Source organism: Entelurus aequoreus, linkage group LG09 (assembly GCF_033978785.1).
Source record: "Entelurus aequoreus isolate RoL-2023_Sb linkage group LG09, RoL_Eaeq_v1.1, whole genome shotgun sequence".
In the NCBI taxonomy this organism is placed as follows: domain Eukaryota; kingdom Metazoa; phylum Chordata; class Actinopteri; order Syngnathiformes; family Syngnathidae; genus Entelurus; species Entelurus aequoreus.
This window is the reverse complement of record NC_084739.1, coordinates 13869304-13892614: the sequence shown is the minus strand read 5'-3', so window position 1 is coordinate 13892614 and position 23311 is coordinate 13869304. Positions and strand designations below refer to the sequence as shown.

Here is a 23311-nt window from a genome sequence, read left to right as displayed (position 1 = left end):
GTGAGATTGGTTGTCTTGTATTCATTTCTAGATTCTGTCATGCTTGGCTACTCTGTTGAGGAAACAAGACGCGGCTGTGTGGACGTACCCGTCCTCTCTTCAGACTTACCATGGCCTGCTTAGCTTTACCGTGCACAGCAAACCCAAGGTCAGCTCATTATTCTTGTGTTTGCGTAGGAAATGGTTCAACAAAGTGATTAAATTGCTGTTTTCTCTATGTAGGTGCGTAAGGCAGCACAGCAGGGCGTGTGTTCCATCCTCCGAGGGAGTGACTTCCTGTTCACAGACAAAGCGCCCACCCATCACCCTGCTTCAGCGACCACCGCCAAGTTCTGCATCAAGGAGATGGAGCAGGCAGGAGGTAGGCTTACACTACCTGTTTTTACCTCATAATCAAGATTGGTGTACTATTTGGATTATTTTTTGTGCAGGCAGCAGAGAGGACACCACCTTGCTTCATGTGCTTGGTCTCATGAAGGAGGTGGTGCCGACATTCCCCATCGGCGCCATCAAGTCTTGTTGTGAGATACTGCTGCGAGTGATGACGCTCAGCCACGTGGTGAGAGCATTGCCCGATTCAGATTTATTATTGTTATTCACAAATTTGCATCACATATGTACTGCACAACTAAATTACACTGCATTTTTTAAGCTACAATAAAAGGAAATACCGTATTTTCCAGTCCAAATAGCACACCGCTACTATAAACCGCACCTGCACAATTTTTTGGGGGAAAAAAAGTTTCCGTATATTAGCCGCACCGGACTATATATACGTTGTGAAATGAATTATTTACACAGAAAGATTATGTAAATGTTTATTTACATACCATAATTGTTTCCAAACGGTGTTTGTAACACAGCAGTAAAATGGCTGATCAAACAAAACAGAATTCATCGTCATGGACTCAATCGCTGCGGAAGCTAGCTCTCCAATCAGCACGGTGACAGTTTGGTGAATTTACTGAGGAATTTGTGAAACGGAAACAATACAAAAATAATTCCATTGCAAGTTAATAATACTAACACAGAGACTTGTAAACATATTATTATATCGGCTAATGCTAACAACGCTAGCTTGATTACATTACGATAGCACATACAAATATGCATGATAACACTACAATCAAACCTGTGACATTTAGTAAGTATGAATTGTTTTAGTTTAGTTTTAGTTAGGGACGGCGTGGCGAAGTTGGTAGAGTGGCCGTGCCAGCAATCGGAGGGTTGCTGGTTACTGGGGTTCAATCCCCACCTTCTACCATCCTAGTCACGTCCGTTGTGTCCTTGGGCAAGACACTTCACCCTTGCTCCTGATGGCTGCTGGTTAGCGCCTTGCATGGCAGCTCCCGCCATCAGTGTGTGAATGTTTGTGTGAATGGGTGAATGTGGAAATAATGTCAAAGCGCTTTGAGTACCTTGAAGGTAGAAAAGCGCTATACAAGTATAATCCATTTATCATTTATTTATTTATTTATATTGTAAAACATACAAATGTTGCATAGAGTGATGAATGCAGAAACACGTATAAACGCTACGGACGACTACAAGACGGAACTGTGCTTGTATTTCCGGTTCAAGGCACTAAACAGAAGGAAATACTGTAGACGTCCAATCTACAGGACTTGCAGTGAGCGAACACGTCCAAAAGATGGCACCATAGTACAGACAATAACACACCTTTTTTGTGTCTGTGTTCTGTGAAAACTATTTGTTGAATACAAAACATTATCTATAAATTTAAAAGCATTTAAAGTGTGAGAAAATTGTAGCGGCTTATAGTCCGGTAGATAAAAAACACCATAAAGAAAATAAACCGGTTTTAAAATGTAAAGTTCTTTAAAAAGCTGGAAATGCTATAAATAAGTTAGGCAAATTGTGCTTATGTTAGTCCACCTGTATTGAAATGTATTCCATCAGTAATAAATACAATAAATAAGCATAATAAAAACAGTCGTAGAAAAACAATAGGACAAAATCAACTTGATCTTATTGTACACATGTAAGTCCCATATTGCACTACAGTATGTAGCATGTTTTGTGGTGGTTTATTTCCATCTTTTTATGGAGTTAAGCAGTCTGATACAAAACTGTCATAGAATCTTACAGTTCATTCTGCAGCATCAATACCAAAGCTGCATGCTTCGACTGTGAAAACTTTTTTGAAAATTCAAAACCATTAGTCATATGAACACACTGTAGGAATGAATGACTCCTAAAGCACATTTATTTGTAATGTTTCATCTTAAAAACTTTAATACTGTACTTTAGTGTATGCAATATTTTCTTCACATTTGACTTATGTTATGGCTGCAAAAATATGACATTTACGCTTGTTTGTGTGTGTAGTTTGTGACTGCCAGCGCCATGCAGACCTTCCACAAACTCTTCAGTGGGACGCCAAGTGCCTCCAGCTTATCACCTGAACTGAACGCACAAATCATCACAGTAAGACCGCGCCAAATGTCTAAATGGCAGCATTGTTGTGGAATAAAAACATAATTTATTTTTGTCTTATTTCTCTACAGGCTTTGTATGACTACCTGCCCAGTGAGAGTGACCTGCAGCCTATGTTGGCCTGGCTCGCCGTCATGGAGAAAGCGCATGTTCACTTGGCAAGGTAGCGCGCACAGACCTTCTTATTGTGCAGTTTGGTTGTAGACTTGTAGTTTTTAGGTGTATTTTGTGTTCAAATGAGTGAGTGTGTCTTTTTGTAGTCTGCAGAGTTCTCTGAGTCTGGGCCACCTCCCTCGTCTGTTCTCTGCCGCCATGTCGTGCCTGTTGTCGCCTCACACACAGGTGGTGTCTGCGGCTGCCAACACACTCAAGGTAAAGGGAAATACATTGATGGCTGGAGCAGCATCCCAAAAGTCAGTTCACTGCAAACAGTACAGGTAAAGCTTGATATAAAGCGATGTTCCATAAAACGCGACCGTGCCATGGACCCTGGAGGGCTATCCACCAAACATCATCGTTATCGTCATCAATCCTCGCTGTCTGCCGGCAGTGGCATAAAGCAGATGTTTACTTTCAAGATGCAGTCCGTGTTCAGCTTTGCCAGTCTTTTATTTTTCTGTCGTCCGTCTACATAAAGAAAAAGACAGACCTTTTTGTTGTCGTTTCTGAAGCGGATCATTGACGTGTGAGCCCTTTCGCAAAAAATTCATCTGTACAACTGCGACGAGACAGGATTATGCAGTCTCAACACTTAACAAGAAACAACAAAGCACAATTTAAAGACAGAGTCATGCTACTGTTGACCGTCAATAAGACAGGAACTCACAAACTTAAACCACTATGCCTTGGTAAGTTTGCGAATCCCCGCTGTTTTCACCACATAAATCGGGATCATTTTATTGTATTATTTTGAAAAAAAAAGTTCTACATAATGCACAATTGAGATTTTTGTGGACCCCAGCGACTGCGTTATATCGAAATTTTAGTGTAGTTCTAACCACTCATGGGGCATTCACTGCTAAAATCCCAATGAATTGCAAAACATGGTAACCCCAGTAAGCTATGATTATATAATTTATAGTCAGTTATAGGGCTGTGAATCTTTGGGTGTACCACGATTCGATTTAATATCGATTCTTGGGGTCACGATTCGATTCAAAATCAATTTTTTTCAATTCAACACGATTCTCGATTCAACAACGATTTTTTTCCCGATTCAAAACGATTCTCTATTCATTCAATACATAGGATTTCAGCAGGATCTACCCCAGTCTGCTGACATGCAAGCAGAGTAGTAGATTTTTGTAAAAAACTTTTATAATTGTAAAGGACAATGTTTTCTCAACTGATTGCAATAATGTAAATTTGTTTTAACTATTAACTGAACCAAAAATATGACTTATTTTTGCAAGTGTAAGCCACTGTGACACTATTGTTCTTTTTTTTCTTTTCTTTCTATAAATGTCTAATGATAATGTCAATGAGGGATTTTTAATCACTGCTATGTTGAAATTGTAACTAATATTGATACTGTTGTTGATAATATTCATTTTTGTTTCACTACTTTTGGTTTGTTCTGTGTCATGTTTGTGTCTCCTCTCAATTGCTCTGTTTATTGCAGTTCTGAGTGTTGCTGGGTCGGGTTTGGTTTTAGAATTTGATGGCATTGTTATGGTATTGCTGTGTATTGTTTGATTGGATTGATTAATTTAAAAAAAAAATCAAAAAATTAAAAGATAATAAAAATCGATTTTTTTAAAAATGAGAACCGATTCTGAATCGCACAACGTGAGAATCGCGATTCGAATTCGAATCGATTTTTTTTCCCACACCCCTAGTCAGTTATACATTTTATTCATATAGGTAGATCGTCAATCGTCAGTCCTGAAAACCAAATCAATCTTGTAGCGATCTTTAAAATGCATTTTATTTTATAAAATGCATTTTAGAGTCTGGTAACAATTTTGATCTAAAAGGACTTTTTCCAATTATATATTATATAGCTTATTATAGGTTTTTTTAGTGCATCTGTGTGTGCAGCAGTGTGTGACAACTACAGATTACTGCATCTTGCTGGGGTATGAACTCCCTATTCAAGCTGAGGTTTGTAAATTCCCAATTTTCTCGAATGCAGCATATAGAAATATAGGGAATGCTAAACAGTCTTTGGAGTAAGTATTAGATGATTTTCTCCACTTAAGTTATGCATGTTATTACTGTATCACTGTTAATTGGTTCCAGATATGACCGCAATAATTTTTCCATTAAGTTAATATTAATTATAAATCAAATATTTTCAATGCTTGAGCATAAAAAACTGTTTGCTACCTTCTAAATGTTTTTCAACATTATACGATCCCTCTAGACATGGAATAACACCATTTAGTCACCTTTACGCAATATAATATATAGTGATGCTGCTTGAGGCTGATTGTTTTGGTCTCCTCTAGTGGCATATACTACTGTAGTTCTGATATTTGTAGTCTATTTAGCCATTATTGTACTTGAAAAGGCTTAATTGAGGAACCATAAAACTTGTAGAATATGCTTAAAAAATGTTTTTTTTTATATAAAAAAAAAATTGCAACTCTGTAATATTATAGGTCCAATGTGGCGAGGGATGTTGATTTTAACAATTTTTTAATCACCATTTTGGTTAATATGGTTCAACCACCTCTCTTTAACTTTGTCCACACGAACACCGATATTTTAAAACACACATTTTTCAATATATTTAGAACATGGGTATTACATTTTTAAAACTACAGACAGTGATTCCATTTTGTGCACTGGTACATGTCTGTGTGTGTGTGTTACTTATACAACGACTAAAACATTCATGTTGTCTATGAATGAGTCCTGATTTTAAAGACAATATACACTGCTTTGCACATCTAATGTATCACTATATTGATGAACAGAGGCTTTATTATGTACAACCAAGTCAGCTGTGGTTGCCTTTTAAGGCTTCTGATTGGCCCAAATGCACATGACATCAAAATAAATGTGAATTTTAATTTTTTTTTAACTGAAGTTGGAAAAATGTGTATTTCTGAAAATAATCATGACCTCCATTACGAATGACTGTCGGTTCCTTGTCCATTTAAACATGTCTAACCCATCAAACGTCAATCGACTATTCTGAATGAAATGCGGTGATCAAATTCCGATATTTATTTTTCAGACGCTGTTGACTGAGTGCGTGGGCCCTCGCATGGAGGAAATCGGCATGGTAACTGCCACGGCGTCTGCAGGCAACCCCTCTTACGTCTGCAAAATGTTTCGGTAAGGCTCCAGAATCCAGATTGTCGTATTTGTTTTTTATGAAATGTTTTATATTTGCATTGACGACTCCTGATGACATGCATGTGTGTTGTTTCAGCATTGTAGAAGAGGGCTTGTCCTATCGCTTCCATGCTTCCTGGCCATTTGTTTTGCAAATACTTGGTTGCTTTTACAAGGTTGCAGGCAGACAGGCACACCCCGTCATGACCAAGGTATTTCATTATATATAAGTATAACCATGTAGTGTTTAAAAAAAAAATAGAATAGAGTTGTATAAATGATTGCTAAAATAGTTCCTTGATCAGTATTTACAGTTTAAATAGTAGAGTAAGCGTTTTGGTAAATAGCATCCAAACTTAAATCGATGTCCTGGATGCATTTTACACCTTTTCCTTCACATGCAGTCCCTACAGTCTCTTGCCGACCTTCGTGCTACTCCTCGATTCCCCTTCAGTGGTGAGCTGGATCTGGCAGTAGGGGGCGCTGTGGAGAGCATGGGTCCAGAGGTTGTTTTGGGTGTGGTGCCTCTCAACATTACGGGTTATGAGTAAGTCTCACATATTACAGCAAGTGTTTTTGGATGCAATAGTAACTGTGGTCTTTGCCAGCGACGACCTGGAGTTCCCCCGCAGTTGGCTGATCCCTGTCATTCGTGATCACGTCAAGAACACTCAGCTGGGCTTTTTCATCTCCTACTTCCTTCCTCTGGCCTCCACGCTCAAACAGAGAGGTGAGTCGGATGATATCATGGTGGTTTTTTTTTTTTTTACATCTGACCTTCCTCAAATTTGTGTCCTGTGTTGCAGCCGAAGAGTTTGAACAAGCGGGTCAAAAACTAGAAGCCAAAGTCTATCAGACTTTACAGCTTCAGGTAACATCATTGTTTTGCATCTTGTGCTGTGTCAATCAAGCCTTTGACAGTCATCAAGTCTTACAACGACTTATTTTTCCTGACGGAAAAAGGGATTGCATATATTTGGAGAGGCACTTACTTTTTGAAGTGGACATTTGTTGACTAATAGAGACAACCGTCTATTAGAATAGGGGCCACTATTTGAGGAAATACACTAGTTTGCAGCGCCTGTCTTGTCTTTCAGATATGGACCATGTTACCTGGTTTTTGCACATGTCCCGTGGACCTGGTGGTGTCCTTCAAAGGCATCGCCCGCTCACTCGGCATGGCCATCAATGAGCGGCCCGACCTGAGGCTCACAGTGTGCCAGGCCCTGCGCACCATCATCAATAAGAGTTGCAATACGGGTACGTTGTTGTGCGTGTGCAAAGACATACCTCTGTTTGACATGCCGCTGCTGTGTCTCGGCAGAGGACGAAAAGGCTGAAATGTGTCGCTTCTCCAAGAACTTCCTGCCCATCCTCTTCAACGTGTACAGCTTGCAGCCTGCAAACGGTGAGTCCGGAGCCTACAGGATGGCCGTCTTGGACACCATCAAAGTCTACTTGACTGTTACTGACCCACAGGTAAGTTAACATGCATGACACATATAGTCATCAAGGCGGCTCTTCCGAATTAAATCTTCACATGTCCTTAGATGGTCTCCACGTTCTTGGAAAAAGCCATAGAGAGGTTGACTAGCGCAGAAACCACAGAGTTCACACGGTAAGAAATTGTTTTTAAGGAGCATGTGATTAGAATTATTAGGCTCTAAGATGATTTTCAGCAACATTGATTTTCAGACATGTTTTTCCTACAACAAACCCCTTAAACCATAGGTCGTTCCGTCCTCGAGAGGGCATCAATATCAGCTGTTCCCATTTGAAACAAATCAAGGTCTTTTTATTGGAGGCCAAGAGCTAAAAGAATCCCACACAAGAGTTTAATATAAATGTATTTGTGGCGGGCCATCACATAGAAATTAATTAGTGATTTGCGATCCCACTGATTTTCTTTCCGATCCGATATCAAGTAAAACCTGCATCCTATTGAATTAAATTTGTATCCACACCTGCCTTTTTAGCAACTGCAAACCGGTTTAAAGTTCTGGCATGCATCTTTGTCACCTTATCTTCTGGGCAACATGAAGGCACAGCACTTTGGCACAGTGCCCCATTTCACTGTGTAAATGTGCAATTCCGAAGTTGTGCAAAACAGGGCTGCCAATTGACCTTGGGGAACTATAGGGACTTGGCGCCTACAGACACATCTATATAACTAAAATGTGTCGCTTGTATTGAAGTGCGAGGTTTTTTCTCCCACAGACTATTCTCTATCCTCTGTAGAGTGACAGGCAGAGAAGAATTATTGTGGTTGTGTAAGTGGGAACGTATTAGTGCGGTGATTGTCAAACTGTGGTACTCGTGCTCCATCTAGTAGTACGCCAAAGAATCACATGATTAAAGTACAGTGTTGCATATTCAAACAGTGTTGCTGTTCAAAACTGTGTAATAGTACAGTGGCCAAACATATTAAATATACTTGTTCAATAAAACATCTGCATTGTTTTTAATAAATACGTTGGCCTACTACGCCACTGTATTTTAATGTTTGTCGCTATGGTGGTACTTTTAGAGCCAAGTTTTTTCTGAGGAGGTACTTTGTGAAACCACTGTATTAGTAGATGACTTGATAGCTTGTATCTGTAAAATGTCCAGGCAAAGAGTGGGAATCCTGCAGTCGTCAAATTTAACTTTTAAGAAAGACTTGTATCACTTTATGTCGGGATACACGTGGGATCAAAAATGGCATTTTCAATGGTTTTTATAGGAATTTGTTGTCAGTTTTTGTGAGTTTAACATTTTTGGTTAATTTAATGAACAGATAATTCTAAAAGGCCCTCTGTTTAAATTTAACCTTTATTCATGAGTCAACAAAGCCAAATATGACTAGAAAAAAAAGAAAGTTTAGTTATATGATAAAGCTGAAATCATACGTTGTAGACTTATGTCCCTGTCCTGTCTTAGGCTGTCCATGATGGACCTTGTGGTTGCCATGACTCCCTTCTTGAATCAGCTCACCATGACGAAAACCTTCCAGCTCATCAGACCACATCTGGAGGTTTGTTTGTTTGTTTACATTCCTTCAAAGCTGCGCCAGCTCCGATAGGTCTTTCTCCTCTTCTCACCTGTCCCGTTCTATTGTTCTCAGACTAAAGAACCGATGATGCAGAAGAAGGCGTACCGCGTGCTGGAGGAGATGTGCGCCGGAGAGCGAGACGAGTGCAGGGCGTTCGTCGTGGGCAATCTTGAGACGCTTAAAGCGGTCCTGCTGAAGACTCTGATACACGCCTCTTCACCAGCAAAAAGGGTGAAGAAAAAAAACTCTTATCAATGTAGCTTTATTGGCTAACTTTTCCAGTGATTTATACTTGTGCTTTTCTATTGCGCTCAGCCGCGACTGAAGTGTCTGATCCACATTGTGAGAAGACTCGGCCAAGAACACAAAGACTTCATCTCATCACTGCTGCCTGAGGTACAATCACACACACACACACACACACACCTTGCACGGGCTGTGAGTGATTCCTTACATTCACACAAGGATGCTGTCTCCTCCAGGTGGTCATATGTACCAAAGAGGTTTCTGTTGGGGCCCGTAAAAATGCATACTCTCTGCTGGTGGAAATTGGAAATGCTTTTGTGCGCTTCTGTGGAAACCATAAAGGTAAGAAATACTAAATCAGACTTTAATGGCTTTATGTATACCGTATTTTTCGGACTATAAGTCGCAGTTTTTTTCATAGTTTGGCCGGGGGTGCGACTTATACTCAGGAGCGACTTATGTGTGAAATTATTAACACATTACCGTATAAGTATACGATTTCATGGGATTTAGCGATTAGGAGTGACAGATTGTTTGGTAAACGTATAGCATGTTCTATATGTTATAGTTATTTGAATGACTCTTACTATAATATGTTAACGTTAATATACCAGGCACGTTCTCAGTTGGTTATTTATGCGTCATATAACGTACACTTATTCAGCCTGTTGTTCACTATTCTTTATTTATTTTAAATTGCATTCAAATGTCTATTCTTGGTGTTGGGTTTTATCAAATAAATTTACCCCAAAAATGCGACTTATACTCCAGTGCGACTTATATATGTGTTTTTTCCTTCTTTATTATGCATTTTCGGCCGGAGCGACTTATACTCCGAAAAATACGGTAGTTATAATGATGACCGATTAAATAACTGGTTGTTTGGCATTCTATAGGTTGTGCGGAATTTTTTTTTGGAAAAAAAAATAGGGAAGCAAAATGGCGTGTACTACATGGCTGCCATTTTGCTGTAATGAGCTAGTTAGCTAGCTAGTAGCAGCAGCTTGATTTCCAAATATTGGGTTGATTCCAGTTGTATTTAAATTCGTTAATTGTTTTTAAAAACCATGTATCTATATCTGCTCATTTAACTTTTGTAAATGGCATTAATTAGCTCGTTTGTAGCAGTAGCTTTATCTTGCTATAATGTGTAGTGGTTTCACGTTTATGTTTAAGTAAATTACATTTTTCACTGTTTATAAAAAAGAAATGTCAAAAACGTGTATATCTGTCTTGTCTACTACTTTTCCTTTACATGCTTAAATAATATGATTGACTAGCTAGCTTGTAGCATAGTTTCATCTTGCTAAATTCAGAGAGTTCAAAGATTCTTTATATACCATACATTGCGAGTTTACCGCACATTGTTTATGAAAAGAAAGAAAAATCTAATTAAAGGACTTAAGTGTGTCCTTTTTTATCCATTCATTTTCATATTTCATATCCATTCAGAGCTACTTCTTTGTTTTTAATGTCTATTTTCTGCTGGATTTACTCTATTTTATGCTGCAGCTCTCACATATACTGTAATATTGTACATGGTAATTGTTACACATTGTATATATGATATAGACATCATATAATATAATATATCAGTATATATAATATACTGTACATATATTATGTAAATATTATGTATATATGTTATATTTTATATCGTTATATTTAGTCTATTTATACCTGCATTGTCCTTTCCATCCTTACAATTTCCATCATTGTAACTGAGCTACTGTGTGGAACAATTTCCCTTGTGGATCATTAAAGTTTGTCCAAGTCTAAGTCTAAACAAATGCCATTGCTTGGCTAACTAGCTTGTAGCTATAGCTTTATCGTGCTAAATCGTAAATTTGCATTTGTTTTCCAATAATCTTTAAATATTTAGGAAAAAAGAGCCACACTTTTTATTGTTATGTAGCACAGTAATGAAAAGTTTACAATGTGGTGTTTTACAGAGGCCATGGAGCAGTACCTGCCCTTAGTGTATGTTGGCCTTACGGGCCCCGTCACCATGATCACCTGCTCAGTGATGGCCCTCACGCGACTGCTGTATGAGTACAAAGGTATAAAGCACCCCCACTTAGAAGCGCAAGACATAAGACGTCAAACATCCTTTGTATTGTTGCCAGACGACATAGACGTGTCTGCCATGGAGGAGCTGCTGCACAAGGTCTGTATGCTGCTGAGCTCGCGCACCAGAGATGTGGTCAAAGCAGCGCTGGGCTTCATCAAGGTCATCATCTTCGTCATGGATTCCGATACGCTGGCATCGCATATCAGTGTCATGGTACTTACAAACATCATGCCAACTTCCTGGAATGCTCTCTTAGGAGACCCGTGTTTTTAGCGTTCATGTCTTTGTGTCAGATGGAAGCCATCGGTACTATCAACAATGATGTGAGACGACACTTCAGAGCCAAACTCAAGAACGTCTTCACCAAGTTTGTCAGAAAGTTTGGGTAAGGTTTTTTATTTTATTCATAGTCAAACAAGGTCTTATTGGATTCATCTATCTGGGTCTAATTTTGTTTATAATCTCTGGTATTCACTATTTTCATTCCATTTACAAACCCTGTTTCCATATGAGTTGGGAAATTGTGTTAGATGTAAATATAAATGGAATACAATGATTTGCAAATCCTTTTCAACCCGTATTCAGTTGACAACATATTTGATGTTCAAACTCATAAACTTTTTTTTTTTTTTGCAAATAATAATTAACTTAGAATTTCATGGCTGCAACACTGGCCAAAGTAGTTGGGAAAGGGCATGTTCACCACTGTGTTACATGGCCTTTCCTTTTAACAACACTCAGTAAACGTTTGGGAACTTAGGAGACACATTTTTTAAGCTTCTCAGGTGGAATTCTTTCCCATTCTTGCTTGATGTACAGCTTAAGTTGTTCAACAGTCCGGTTGTGGTATTTTAGGCTTCATAATTCCGTTGTGGTATTTTAGGCTTCATAATGTGCCACACATTTTCAATGGGAGACAGGTCTGGACTACAGGCAGGCCAGTCTAGTACCCGCACTCTTTTACCATGAAGCCACGTTGATGTAACACGTGACTTGGCATTGTCTTGCTGAAATAAGCAGGGGCGTCCATGGTAACGTTGCTTGGATGGCAACATATGTTGCTCCAAAACCTGTATGTACCTTTCAGCATTAATGGCGCCTTCACAGATGTTTAAGTTACCCATGTCTTGGGCACTAATACACCCCCATACCATCACAGATGCTGGCTTTTCAACTTTGCGCCTGTAACAATCAGGATGGTTGTTTTCCTCTTTTGTCCGGAGGACACAACGTCCACAGTTTCCAATAACAATTTGAAATGTGGACTCGTCAGACCACAGAACACTTTTCCACTTTGTGTCAGTCCGTCTTAGATGAGCTCAGGCCCAGCGAAGCCGACGGCATTTCTGGGTGTTGTTGATAAACGGTTTTCGCCTTGCATAGGAGAGTTTTAACTTGCACTTACAGATGTAGCGACCAACTGTAGTTACTGACAGTGGGTTTCTGAAGTGTTCCTGATGCAGTACAGCCTGAGGGATCGAAGGTCACTGAATTTCTCCAGATTCTCTGAACCCTTTGATGATATTACGGACCGTAGATGGAGAAATCCCTAAATTCCTTGCAATAGCTGGTTGAGAAAGGTTTTTCTTCAACTGTTCAACAATTTGCTCACGCATTTGTTGACAAAGTGGTGACCCTCGCCCCATCCTTGTTTGTGAATGACTGAGCATTTCATGGAACCTACTTTTATACCCAATCATGGCACCCACCTGTTCCCAATTTGCCTGTTCACCTGTGGGATGTTCCAAATAAGTGTTTGATGAGCATTCCTCAGCTTTATCAGTATTTATTGCCACCTTTCCCAACTTCTTTGTCACGTGTTGCTGGCATCAAATTCTAAAGTTAATGATTATTTGCAAAAAAAAAAATGTTTATGAGTTTGAACATCAAATATGTTGTCTTTGTAGCATATTCAACTGAATATGGGTTAAAAATGATTTTCGAATCATTGTATTCCGTTTATATTTACATCTAACACAATTTCCCAACTCATATGGAAACAGGGTTTGTATAACATCTGCCCATTCATATTCATTTAGCATTTTGCTAGCCTGCTAGCTCGTAGAAATAACCTCACACTTGTAATTCATAGAAATACTGTAGTGCTACTGTAATTTTGGAAAACCTTTACCGTATTTTCCGGATCATAAGGCGCACTGCCGATGAATGGTCTGTTTTTTAAATCTTTTTTCTTATACAAGGCTTATAGGGCGCATTAAAGGAGTGGTATTATTATTATTTTTTTCTAAATGTAAAACACTTCCTTGTGGTCTACATAACAGGTAATGATGGTTCTTTGGTCAAAATGTTGCATGGATTATGTTTTACTGATCATCTTGGAGACGATTTCTGACAGTCGCTTCCGGATGCGCCGTTTTGTGGGCGGTCTTATTTACGTGGCTCATCTTCGGCAGCGTCTTCTCCTCGTCATAATTATTGTAGCGGTGTAGCGTGCAAGGACGGAGCTAACTGTTTTAATGACATTCAGACTTTACTTCAATCAATAACGGAGCAGCATCTCCTCATCCGGAAACAACCAACATGGTAAATGTGTCCCGTGAAAAAACGTCCGACCGGAACACTAATAACCAAAGTTCCTTGGGTGAATAATGTAAACTCACTATACCGGTATGTTTTAGCGCTTTCATGGTAAGTTTACTGACAGATATAAGTAAGAACTTTACACTACTTTATATTAGAAATGGCAACAGCGGAGGATGAATGTCACATTAGAAGAAGATGGAGAAAAAGAAAAATCTTATCGACTATGGTGTCAGCATGGACTACAAAGGTGGACTTGCGCAATTTTTCAGGATTTATGCAGATCCCAAATACAGATCAGCAGGTACTAGAAGGTAAGAAAAGTTGCTTTTGCATTATATTGCGAAACAAAATGCCAGATAATATGTCTTACCTTATACACACACCATTATAATACTCATTAAACGGTGCAGCCTACACTTATCGCTTATGTTTGACTGCCATCTACTTGTCACACTTTTTATTACACCATGTAACAAAAAAAATTGCTTCGAGGTGGGTAAGCTCAACCCAACATATTCCTTACATTAGGCGCACCGGGTTATAAGGCACACTGTCGAGTTTATGAGGGAAAAAAAGGATTTTAAGTGTGCCTTATAGTCTGGAAAATACGGTATATAACCTGCATACGTACACTTTGTCAGCTGGCTTGCTTGCCTGTAGCAGGATCTTAAACTGTCAAAATGTTTTATGTAATGTAATTTTTTTTTTTTTTTAATCTATTTGTGTGACATTTTACTAGCCATCTTGGAGATAATGCGTACACTGTAAAAATAGAAAAACAACAACAGTATTGTAAATATGGCTGTATTACGTTAAAGTGTTTATATACTGTATGTACAGTATATTAGCTGGTTAGTTAGCTTGAAGCAGCAACTTGCAGTTGCTATTAGTTCGCCCACACTTGTAACTTTGCAAAATGCATTTGTATAAATAGGGCTATAATTACGATTGACATTGTTATACAATCTTCACTTTTATATATTAGTTTTTAACAAATTTTACAAGCTGACTGGTCAACTTGTCGCAGGAGCTAGCTGCTAAGAGTGATGTATATTTTTGAAATACATTTTTGTAAATAGCCTTTTTTAACATACTTGTATTATTATATAATTATATAATGTGATGTTACTGTGTCTTTATTGTTTAGTTTTATGTGAATGATGTTAAAGATATATTGCTAGGCTGTTTGTGTCTTTAGGTTAAGAAATTAGTTATTATTTCTCCAGCAGTGACCGCTGTGGTCATAAGTACATGACACTAAAGGTAGTAAACAATACACACCCAATAAAAAACTTACTGTATGTCAGTTTCAAACACCGATGACATCTATTAAACAGACAAGAAGCAAGGAATTAAACAGAGACATGATTCAATATAGCTCAATGAGGAGAAACGTCTGGGCTGTACTCTTGTACAGTCTTCCACCACGCTCTGACGAAAGGATTGCACGCCTCCTCTTTTATTTGGACTTTCCCTGATTACATAGAATCAGCTGTTTCTAAAGGGAGAGGGGGTCGTAAACAGCCGTTCCCTCGGTCACAAAACAGTTCAAAGAAAAGATGCCTGGAGCTTGCGTCAGGTCCTGCTTCCTCTCCGCTTTGTAGATCTCGGGTCAAGACAAGATCTTCCTGTGGATCACAATAGATCAAAGAAACCGACATCTTCTTGTCGCTTCCCATCGTACACAGGGGAGTTTTACAAGCCTTTTGCTTGGTAAGATCAAGGACAGCTTTTGTCCTCTCGCCGGGAACTCATGGAAACAGAACGTTTTGGGATAACTTACATACAATTATTCTGACACTGTACTTTTAAGTGAGGCTAATAGTCTGTGTTATTTTGTTAGTTCAATGGTTATACTCATGCATGTTGATGTTGGGTGCAGGTTTGAGCTGGTGAAGAGCATGCTGCCCCCTGAATACCACAAGGTGCTGGCCAACATCCGCAAGGCGGAGGCTCGCAGCAAAAGACGCAAGCAGGTGTCGGAGCAACAGGATGACTCGTACAGTGAAGAAGAGACCCCTATAAAGAAGAGTGACAGGTAGAACGTGGCCACGTCTAGTTTAACTCGCACAATGTTGACCTCTTGGTTCTTTCCAGTATTGAAGACATCCTGGCGGACTCAGACAGCGACCTGTCAGAGGATGAAGGCAAGACTAGAAAGAAGAAAGGTGGGAAGCAGCAGAAGGGGCGAGCCTGGTTGAAAGAGGGCGAGGAGGATGACCCGCTCAACTTCTTGGATCCCAAAGTTTCCCAAAGAGTGCTTGGTAAGTAATACACTTCAGTGTTTCCCCCAGAAAATGTGTTAGTTAAAGTGGTGTCTCTCCGGCGGACAGACCGGGTAAGGGGGTGGGTGGGTGTAAGGATTGGTGTAACTCGGCCTGTCACCATCACGTCTCCACCTCGTCGCTGCCATACAGCCTGGGGGGGCAATAGACTAAAAACTCTGGTGACGTAGGCCGGCTTCGTCGCTTGAAGAAGCCTAAAATTTTTGGTTGTGTTTTCTGCTCCATTGGCTGAATGGCGATATACGATATATATCTCGATATTTTTTCCGTAAAGTAAAAACAAAACAGTCCTAGTTACCTGAGATACTCAGTATGTCATTATTATGACTTACTAAGTCAAAATAATGACTTACAAAGTCAAATCAATGACTTACCGTATTTTTCGAACTATAAGTCACAGTTTTTTCATAGTTTGGCCGGGGGTGTGACTTATACTCAGGAGCGACTTATGTGTGAAATTATTAACACATTACCGTAAAATATCAAATAATATTATTTAGCTCATTCATGTCAGAGACTAGACGTAAAAGATTTCATGGGATTTAGCGATTAGGAGTGACAGATTGTTTGGTAAACGTATAGCATGTTCTATATGTTATAGTTATTTGAATGACTCTTACCATAATATGTTACGTTAACATACCAGGCACGTTCTCAGTTGGTTATTTATGCGTCATATAACGTACACTTATTCAGCCTGTTGTTCACTATTCTTTATTTATTTTAAATTGCCTTTCAAATGTCTATTCTTGGTGTTGGGTTTTATCAAATAAATTTCCCCCAAAAATGCGACTTATACTCCAGTGCGACTTATATATGTTTTTTTCCTTCTTTATTATGCATTTTCGGCCGATGCGACTTATACTCCGGAACGACTTATACTCCGAAAAATACGGTACTACTGTAAGTAAGCGTTTGTAATAAGCGTTTGAAAAAAAGAGTTAAAAGTGGGGCCACATACTGACATATGCTCAACTCATCATGCTTAATTTATTACAGCATTTGGGAAGCCTGTAGTTGATTTTTGTTATGTAAATGTTTTGTTTTTATCAACATGTGATAGCAGGGACCCTGCCATTCAAAACTAGGCTGCTACATTACTAATGATTAATGTAACTATAGCTGAAAAAATAGTACAATAGCAATAGGAGAGACTATTCATCCCTGAACACCATGGAGTTCATGTAGGCTTTATGATGCTGTTACATTATTATATCAACTATCAGAGAATGCTTCAGGAAACTCTTCATTTAACATAATGTCCTTTTTTGCTGCTTCAAAACAGAAAAAGGTCAAGTGAAATAACTTAGTTGTTAACTGTAGGTCAATAATGCTTGTCTTTCTCTCAGACAGACAGGGCTTTGCTGTCCGTAACACACGCACACACACACACACACACGCACGCACACACACCGCAAAATGAGCTAACGTTACGCTAAAAGCTAATTAGCCTTCACCTCAAAGACTGCAAGCGACTGCAAAACAAAAAGAGCATTGTGTTGTTATTTTCCAGCCACCAACCCTGAGCGGAAGAAGAGCTCCAAGGCTGATCACGGCTTCAAGGTGACGTCAGACGGGCGACTGATCATCAAAGAAGAAGACGACGAGGACGTAAAGCAGAAAGGTGAACTCCATCGTTCTCACAGAAGGCCTAAAATGTCCTAAAATATGGAACTTGACGCTTTTCACAGACGGTGAGATAAAGGACATTCTAGAAGAGGTTGGAGTGAAGAGTGTGAGTAACTTAATGAAAGAATGTGAAGTATCACATTTACAAAAACTTTGACACTTTACCCCTCTTTTTGTTCAGAAAAAGAGCCAAAAGAGGAAGCTAGAAGATGAGCAATTGGACAACATGGACGTAGAACCTCAGCTCAAATACAAAGGTACTCAGCGACCATTATCAATATATTCATTCTTTTTACATACTAGCTGGTAATTACATCCAATTTATTGCTTAAACTGTACACATCGAAACAGACATTGAACTGAAAAATAAATTACAAAATATTGTATACTTCAGAAAGTGGATGGAGGGAAGTTACCCAGCTGGCAATTATTTTGTTTATTATTATTTATATTTGCTTCTAATAAATCAAATCCAATCAAACTTTGTTTATATAGCACTTTTCATACGCAGGTAAGTGACAACACAAAGTACATCACGCCAAAAAAAAGAGAGCAGAAGTGAATAGACAACACACAGCACTATTGACAAAAAGCAGCAACAAAAAACATGCCGTGGTTGTGAGGATTGAGGAAAAAATATTATTTATTTTTACTATTGCATTTAAAAATTGCTACTGCATTTATTGCATTTGCATTTAAACATTTTAAACTATTTAATAATGTTAAAGGAATTGTTTGAATTAATGATTAAAAAAATAAATTTTAAAATGAAATTTTAACTTATTAGTTGTATTATTACAAAAACATAACATGCAGTTTAAATATTTTATTTTATTATTTATGATATTATATTGAATTTTCTGCCATGTATAGTAAAAAATAATAGACACATTGGATTACAAGCCATAAAACAACTCACATCCGTGTGTGAATGTGTGTGTGAATGTTGAAGGTAGAAAAGCGCTATACAAGTATAACCCATTTATTTATTATGTTGCTCTGAAAGTTCCAGAAAAACTCCTTGTTTAAGTAAATGTAATGTTTTATTTTATTTATTTTGTTCACAATGTAAGTTTAAAAGAGCAACAAAAAAGACATATAACACTATTTTTTTATTGTAATATTTTTTAATTGGTTTCTTTTTCCCTTGATCATGTACAATTTGAGTAAATGTTTTGCTTGTATGATAACATTAAAAATAAATATATATTTTATTATATTTCTAATGTATTTTCTGTCATTTAAAGTAAATTAAAATTAACATTCAGTTTATATTTTATTGTTATATTATTTATTATATTATTGTATTTCTAACCATTTTAAAGTAGCAATAACATGATAATGTGATCAAAAGGTCAGAAAACAATTAGTGTTACTATCAGTGTTCCATAAAGACTTGTTGAATAAAACCTTGTTTAATGTCATTTCTATTTTTTTATTTTATTGATTTTGGCAGTTAGAAAATAACAAAAAGACATACAAACAACGCTAATTAATACATTTTTGTATTTAATTTATTAATTGGTTTCTTTTTCCCCTTCATCATTTTCAATTGGAGTGAATTTTTTGACCATTTTCTTGTGTTCCCAGCTGGTGGTAAAGGTATCCACAGAGCTGTGGGAGCCAGCAGAGACTCTGGAACAGAGTACAAGTCAAAGGTGACACAGCCAACATGTGTGACGTTAAATACAAATACATGCTGAGCACCTTTATTTTCTTTTTGCATGGAACAGAAAGGCAAAGGTGATGTGAAGAAACAAGGCAAACTGGACCCCTACGCTTATATTCCTCTTAGGAAGGAACAACTCAATCGCAGGTATGATGTCATCATGAAAATATCACTAAAGAAAGTACACTCTTTGTGTGTCTTATTGCCACTCCTATGTGACATTGTGTGTCTTATTGCCACTCCTATGTGACATTGTGTGTCTTATTGCCACTCCTATGTGACATTGTGTGTCTTATTGCCACTCCTATGTGACATTGTGTGTCTTATTGCCACTCCTATGTGACATTGTGTGTCTTATTGCCACTCCTATGTGACATTGTGTGTCTTATTGCCACTCCTATGTGACATTGTGTGTCTTATTGCCACTCCTATGTGACATTGTGTGTCTTATTGCCACTCCTATGTGACATTGTGTGTCTTATTGCCACTCCTATGTGACAGTGTGTGTCTTATTGCCACTCCTATGTGACATTGTGTGTCTTATTGCCACTCCTATGTGACATTGTGTGTCTTATTGCCACTCATATGTGACATTGTGTGTCTTATTGCCACTCCTATGTGACATTGTGTGTATTATTGCCACTCCTATGTGACATTGTGTGTCTTATTGCCACTCCTATGTGACATTGTGTGTCTTATTGCCACTCCTATGTGACATTGTGTGTCTTATTGCCACTCCTATGTGACATTGTGTGTCTTATTGCCACTCCTATGTGACAGTGTGTGTCTTATTGCCACTCCTATGTGACAGTGTGTGTCTTATTGCCACTCCTATGTGACATTGTGTGTCTTATTGCCACTCCTATGTGACATTGTGTGTCTTATTGCCACTCCTATGTGACATTGTGTGTCTTATTGCCACTCCTATGTGACATTGTGTGCATTATTGCCACTCCTATGTGACATTGTGTGTCTTATTGCCACTCATATGTGACATTGTGTGTCTTATTGCCACTCCTATGTGACATTGTGTGTATTATTGCCACTCCTATGTGACATTGTGTGTCTTATTGCCACTCCTATGTGACATTGTGTGTCTTATTGCCACTCCTATGTGACATTGTGTGTCTTATTGCCACTCCTATGTGACATTGTGTCTTATTGCCACTCCTATGTGACATTGTGTGTCTTATTGCCACTCCTATGTGACATTGTGTGTCTTATTGCCACTCCTATGTGACATTGTGTGTATTATTGCCACTCCTATGTGACATTGTGTGTCTTATTGCCACTCCTATGTGACATTGTGTGTCTTATTGCCCCTCCTATATGACATTGTCTTATTGCCACTCCTATGTGACATTGTGTGTCTTATTGCCACTCCTATGTGACATTGTGTGTCTTATTGCCACTCCTATGTGACATTGTGTGTCTTATTGCCACTCCTATGTGACATTGTGTGTCTTATTGTCACTCCTATGTGACATTGTGTGTCTTATTGCCCCTCCTATATGACATTGTGTCTTATTGCCACTCCTATGTGACATTGTGTGTCTTATTGCCACTCCTATGTGACATTGTGTGTCTTATTGCCACTCCTATGTGACATTGTGTGTCTTATTGCCACTCCTATGTGACATTGTGTGTCTTATTGTCACTCCTATGTGACATTGTGTGTCTTATTGCCCCTCCTATATGACATTGTGTCTTATTGCCACTCCTATGTGACATTGTGTGTCTTATTGCCACTCCTATGTGACATTGTGTGTCTTATTGCCACTCCTATGTGACATTGTGTGTCTTATTGTCACTCCTATGTGACATTGTGTGTCTTATTGCCCCTCCTATATGACATTGTGTCTTATTGCCACTCCCATGTGACATTGTGTGTCTTATTGCCACTCCTATGTGACATTGTGTGTGTTATTGTCACTCATATGTGACATTGTGTCTTATTGCCACTCCTATGTGACATTGTGTGTCTTATTGCCACTCCTATGTGACATTGTGTGTCTTATTGCCACTCCTATGTGACATTGTGTGTCTTATTGCCACTCCTATGTGACATTGTGTGTCTTATTGCCACTCCTATGTGACATTGTGTGTCTTATTGCCACTCCTATGTGACAGTGTGTGTCTTATTGGCACTCCTATGTGACAGTGTGTGTCTTATTGCCACTCCTATGTGACAGTGTGTGTCTTATTGCCACTCCTATGTGACAGTGTGTGTCTTATTGCCACTCCTATGTGACAGTGTGTGTCTTATTGCCAACAGGAAGCGTGCCAAACTGCAAGGGCAGTTCAAGGGCATGGTGAAAGGAGCCCAGAAGGGGGCGGTGTCAGGTAGAAAAATGCTAAGGCGTAAAAGAAAGGCTTAAAGGCTTCAGGGAATGGACTTTTATGGACTTTAACTAGCGTGTTTATAAGCACGCTGGTTAAGTTGTGTGCGTGCGTGCGTGTGTGTGTGTGTGTTTGTGTGTGAGTGAAGAGAAAGCCACAACATGGAACTTTCACCTTTACAGTGTACTTCTTCTCTCAGCCACTAGAGAGCAGTGTAGACTTGTGAACAATCAACAACAGAAGTCATGAGTCAATAAAAGATCATTTAGATACATTGAAGCTATGGAAGAATAGAATGTATGTGAAGTATGTGACTTCATTAATAACTCATGAGTTGTTGGAGGTTTGTGTGCAACCAAATGAGTCATGTGACCCAGAAGTCACTCTTGCCTGACCAGTAAAGTCAAACCTGTTGGAGCATTCAGTATTCAGATGTCATGCATTCATTTTCATGTTGTGTTACGCAGGTATGGCCATCTGATGGTAGATTATTTATTGATAAAATATGGGAAACGTCAAAATGTGAGAAAAAATTCTACATACAGATAAGAATATATAAAATTGCGGTAGAAAATGGATGTATGGATGGACTTTTTGTAGTGACACATCATTCTAAGATCCACTTTATCAGTGTTCCTAACTGTAGGGCTGAAGCCCGTTGTTGGGCCGATAAATCTGTTTCTTAGTTGTAATACACTTGTTCACCACTTGTGGCAGTAATGACAATATCAAACAGAAGAAGTCTGAGAAGTCAAAATTTCTTAAGCACAAAAATTATGACTAAAGTGGTAATGCTGTATTTTTATTTGCACTTACATTTCATTTACAGTTTATTTAAGACACTTATAATTATTTAGTTAGAATATATTTACTTTAGCACTGCATATGTAGACTTAGACTTCCTTTTTATTGTCATTCAAATTTGAACTTTACAGTACATTTAGTTTTCATCAGTTTTTATGAATCCCTTATTTTGTAATGATTAGTACAAATTATTGTAATCAGTCTGACCTAAACCTTGGTAATAATCTTTGTGATTAACACATGCTTTCATATCATTTGACTAGGGTTATTCTATGTTAAACTGTGAGTAGGTTGGCTATAATTATTGAAAAGTATTAAAATCAAGAGTTTTTTAAGACTGTATTGCCATAAGAAAAATGCAAGTCAAAAGATCTAAAGCAGAAACACTTGTCAAAGATTGTCTATTTGAAAAGAGTGCTCTTCATTTTAGGAAGCTTCTGCAAGAATGCTCTCAAATTGTGAGTGACACCTTTGGAGTACACAAGAGAAGTAACAAAAGCTGGTACTTGCAAAATTGGAGTTGAAAGGTTTGCAGTTTTCTTTGTTCACAAAGCTGCTATAAAGCCTCCGCAATACAAATAAATGCTTTTCAATGCCTGGAAAACAATACTAAATTATTATTCCTAGTGTCCTGACTGTGGCTCAAAGCAAATGTGTTCAATTCAAGTCATTCTCTACCAAAATATGAATATTATACACCGTATTTTTCGGACTATAAGTCGCTCCGGAGTATAAGTCGCACCGGCCAAAAATGCATAATAAAGAAGGAAAAAAACAGTAATGTAGCAGCCTAGTTTTGAATGGCAGGGTCCCTGCTATCACATGTTGATAAAAATATAACATTTACATAACAAAAATCAACTACAGGCTTCCCAAATGCTGTAATAAATCAAGCATGATGAGTTGAGCATATGTCAGTATGTGGCCCCACTTTTAACTCTTTTTTTCAA

The 23311-nt window shown here is 38.3% G+C and overlaps 1 protein-coding gene across 1 annotated transcript in view; it reads left to right on the top strand.

Annotated features, from left to right (window-relative positions):
- rrp12 (ribosomal RNA processing 12 homolog) overlaps positions 1-21840 on the top strand; it is a 31994-nt gene extending 10154 nt beyond the window's left edge. Inside the window, exons 6-34 of the mRNA XM_062058111.1 lie at positions 32-148; positions 223-361; positions 432-559; positions 2350-2448; positions 2529-2620; positions 2718-2829; positions 5642-5742; positions 5840-5954; positions 6147-6289; positions 6351-6472; positions 6549-6613; positions 6840-7002; positions 7067-7221; positions 7293-7360; positions 8662-8755; positions 8846-9004; positions 9089-9169; positions 9256-9361; positions 10972-11079; positions 11146-11303; positions 11384-11475; positions 15517-15672; positions 15732-15898; positions 17433-17543; positions 17611-17654; positions 17730-17805; positions 19139-19206; positions 19282-19364; positions 21493-21840. Of these exons, the coding sequence (XP_061914095.1) occupies positions 32-148; positions 223-361; positions 432-559; positions 2350-2448; positions 2529-2620; positions 2718-2829; positions 5642-5742; positions 5840-5954; positions 6147-6289; positions 6351-6472; positions 6549-6613; positions 6840-7002; positions 7067-7221; positions 7293-7360; positions 8662-8755; positions 8846-9004; positions 9089-9169; positions 9256-9361; positions 10972-11079; positions 11146-11303; positions 11384-11475; positions 15517-15672; positions 15732-15898; positions 17433-17543; positions 17611-17654; positions 17730-17805; positions 19139-19206; positions 19282-19364; positions 21493-21595 (3225 nt within the window). The 3' untranslated portion in view covers positions 21596-21840. The remainder of the gene's footprint in view (positions 1-31; positions 149-222; positions 362-431; positions 560-2349; positions 2449-2528; positions 2621-2717; positions 2830-5641; positions 5743-5839; positions 5955-6146; positions 6290-6350; positions 6473-6548; positions 6614-6839; positions 7003-7066; positions 7222-7292; positions 7361-8661; positions 8756-8845; positions 9005-9088; positions 9170-9255; positions 9362-10971; positions 11080-11145; positions 11304-11383; positions 11476-15516; positions 15673-15731; positions 15899-17432; positions 17544-17610; positions 17655-17729; positions 17806-19138; positions 19207-19281; positions 19365-21492) is intronic.
- Positions 21841-23311: the final 1471 nt, after the last annotated feature.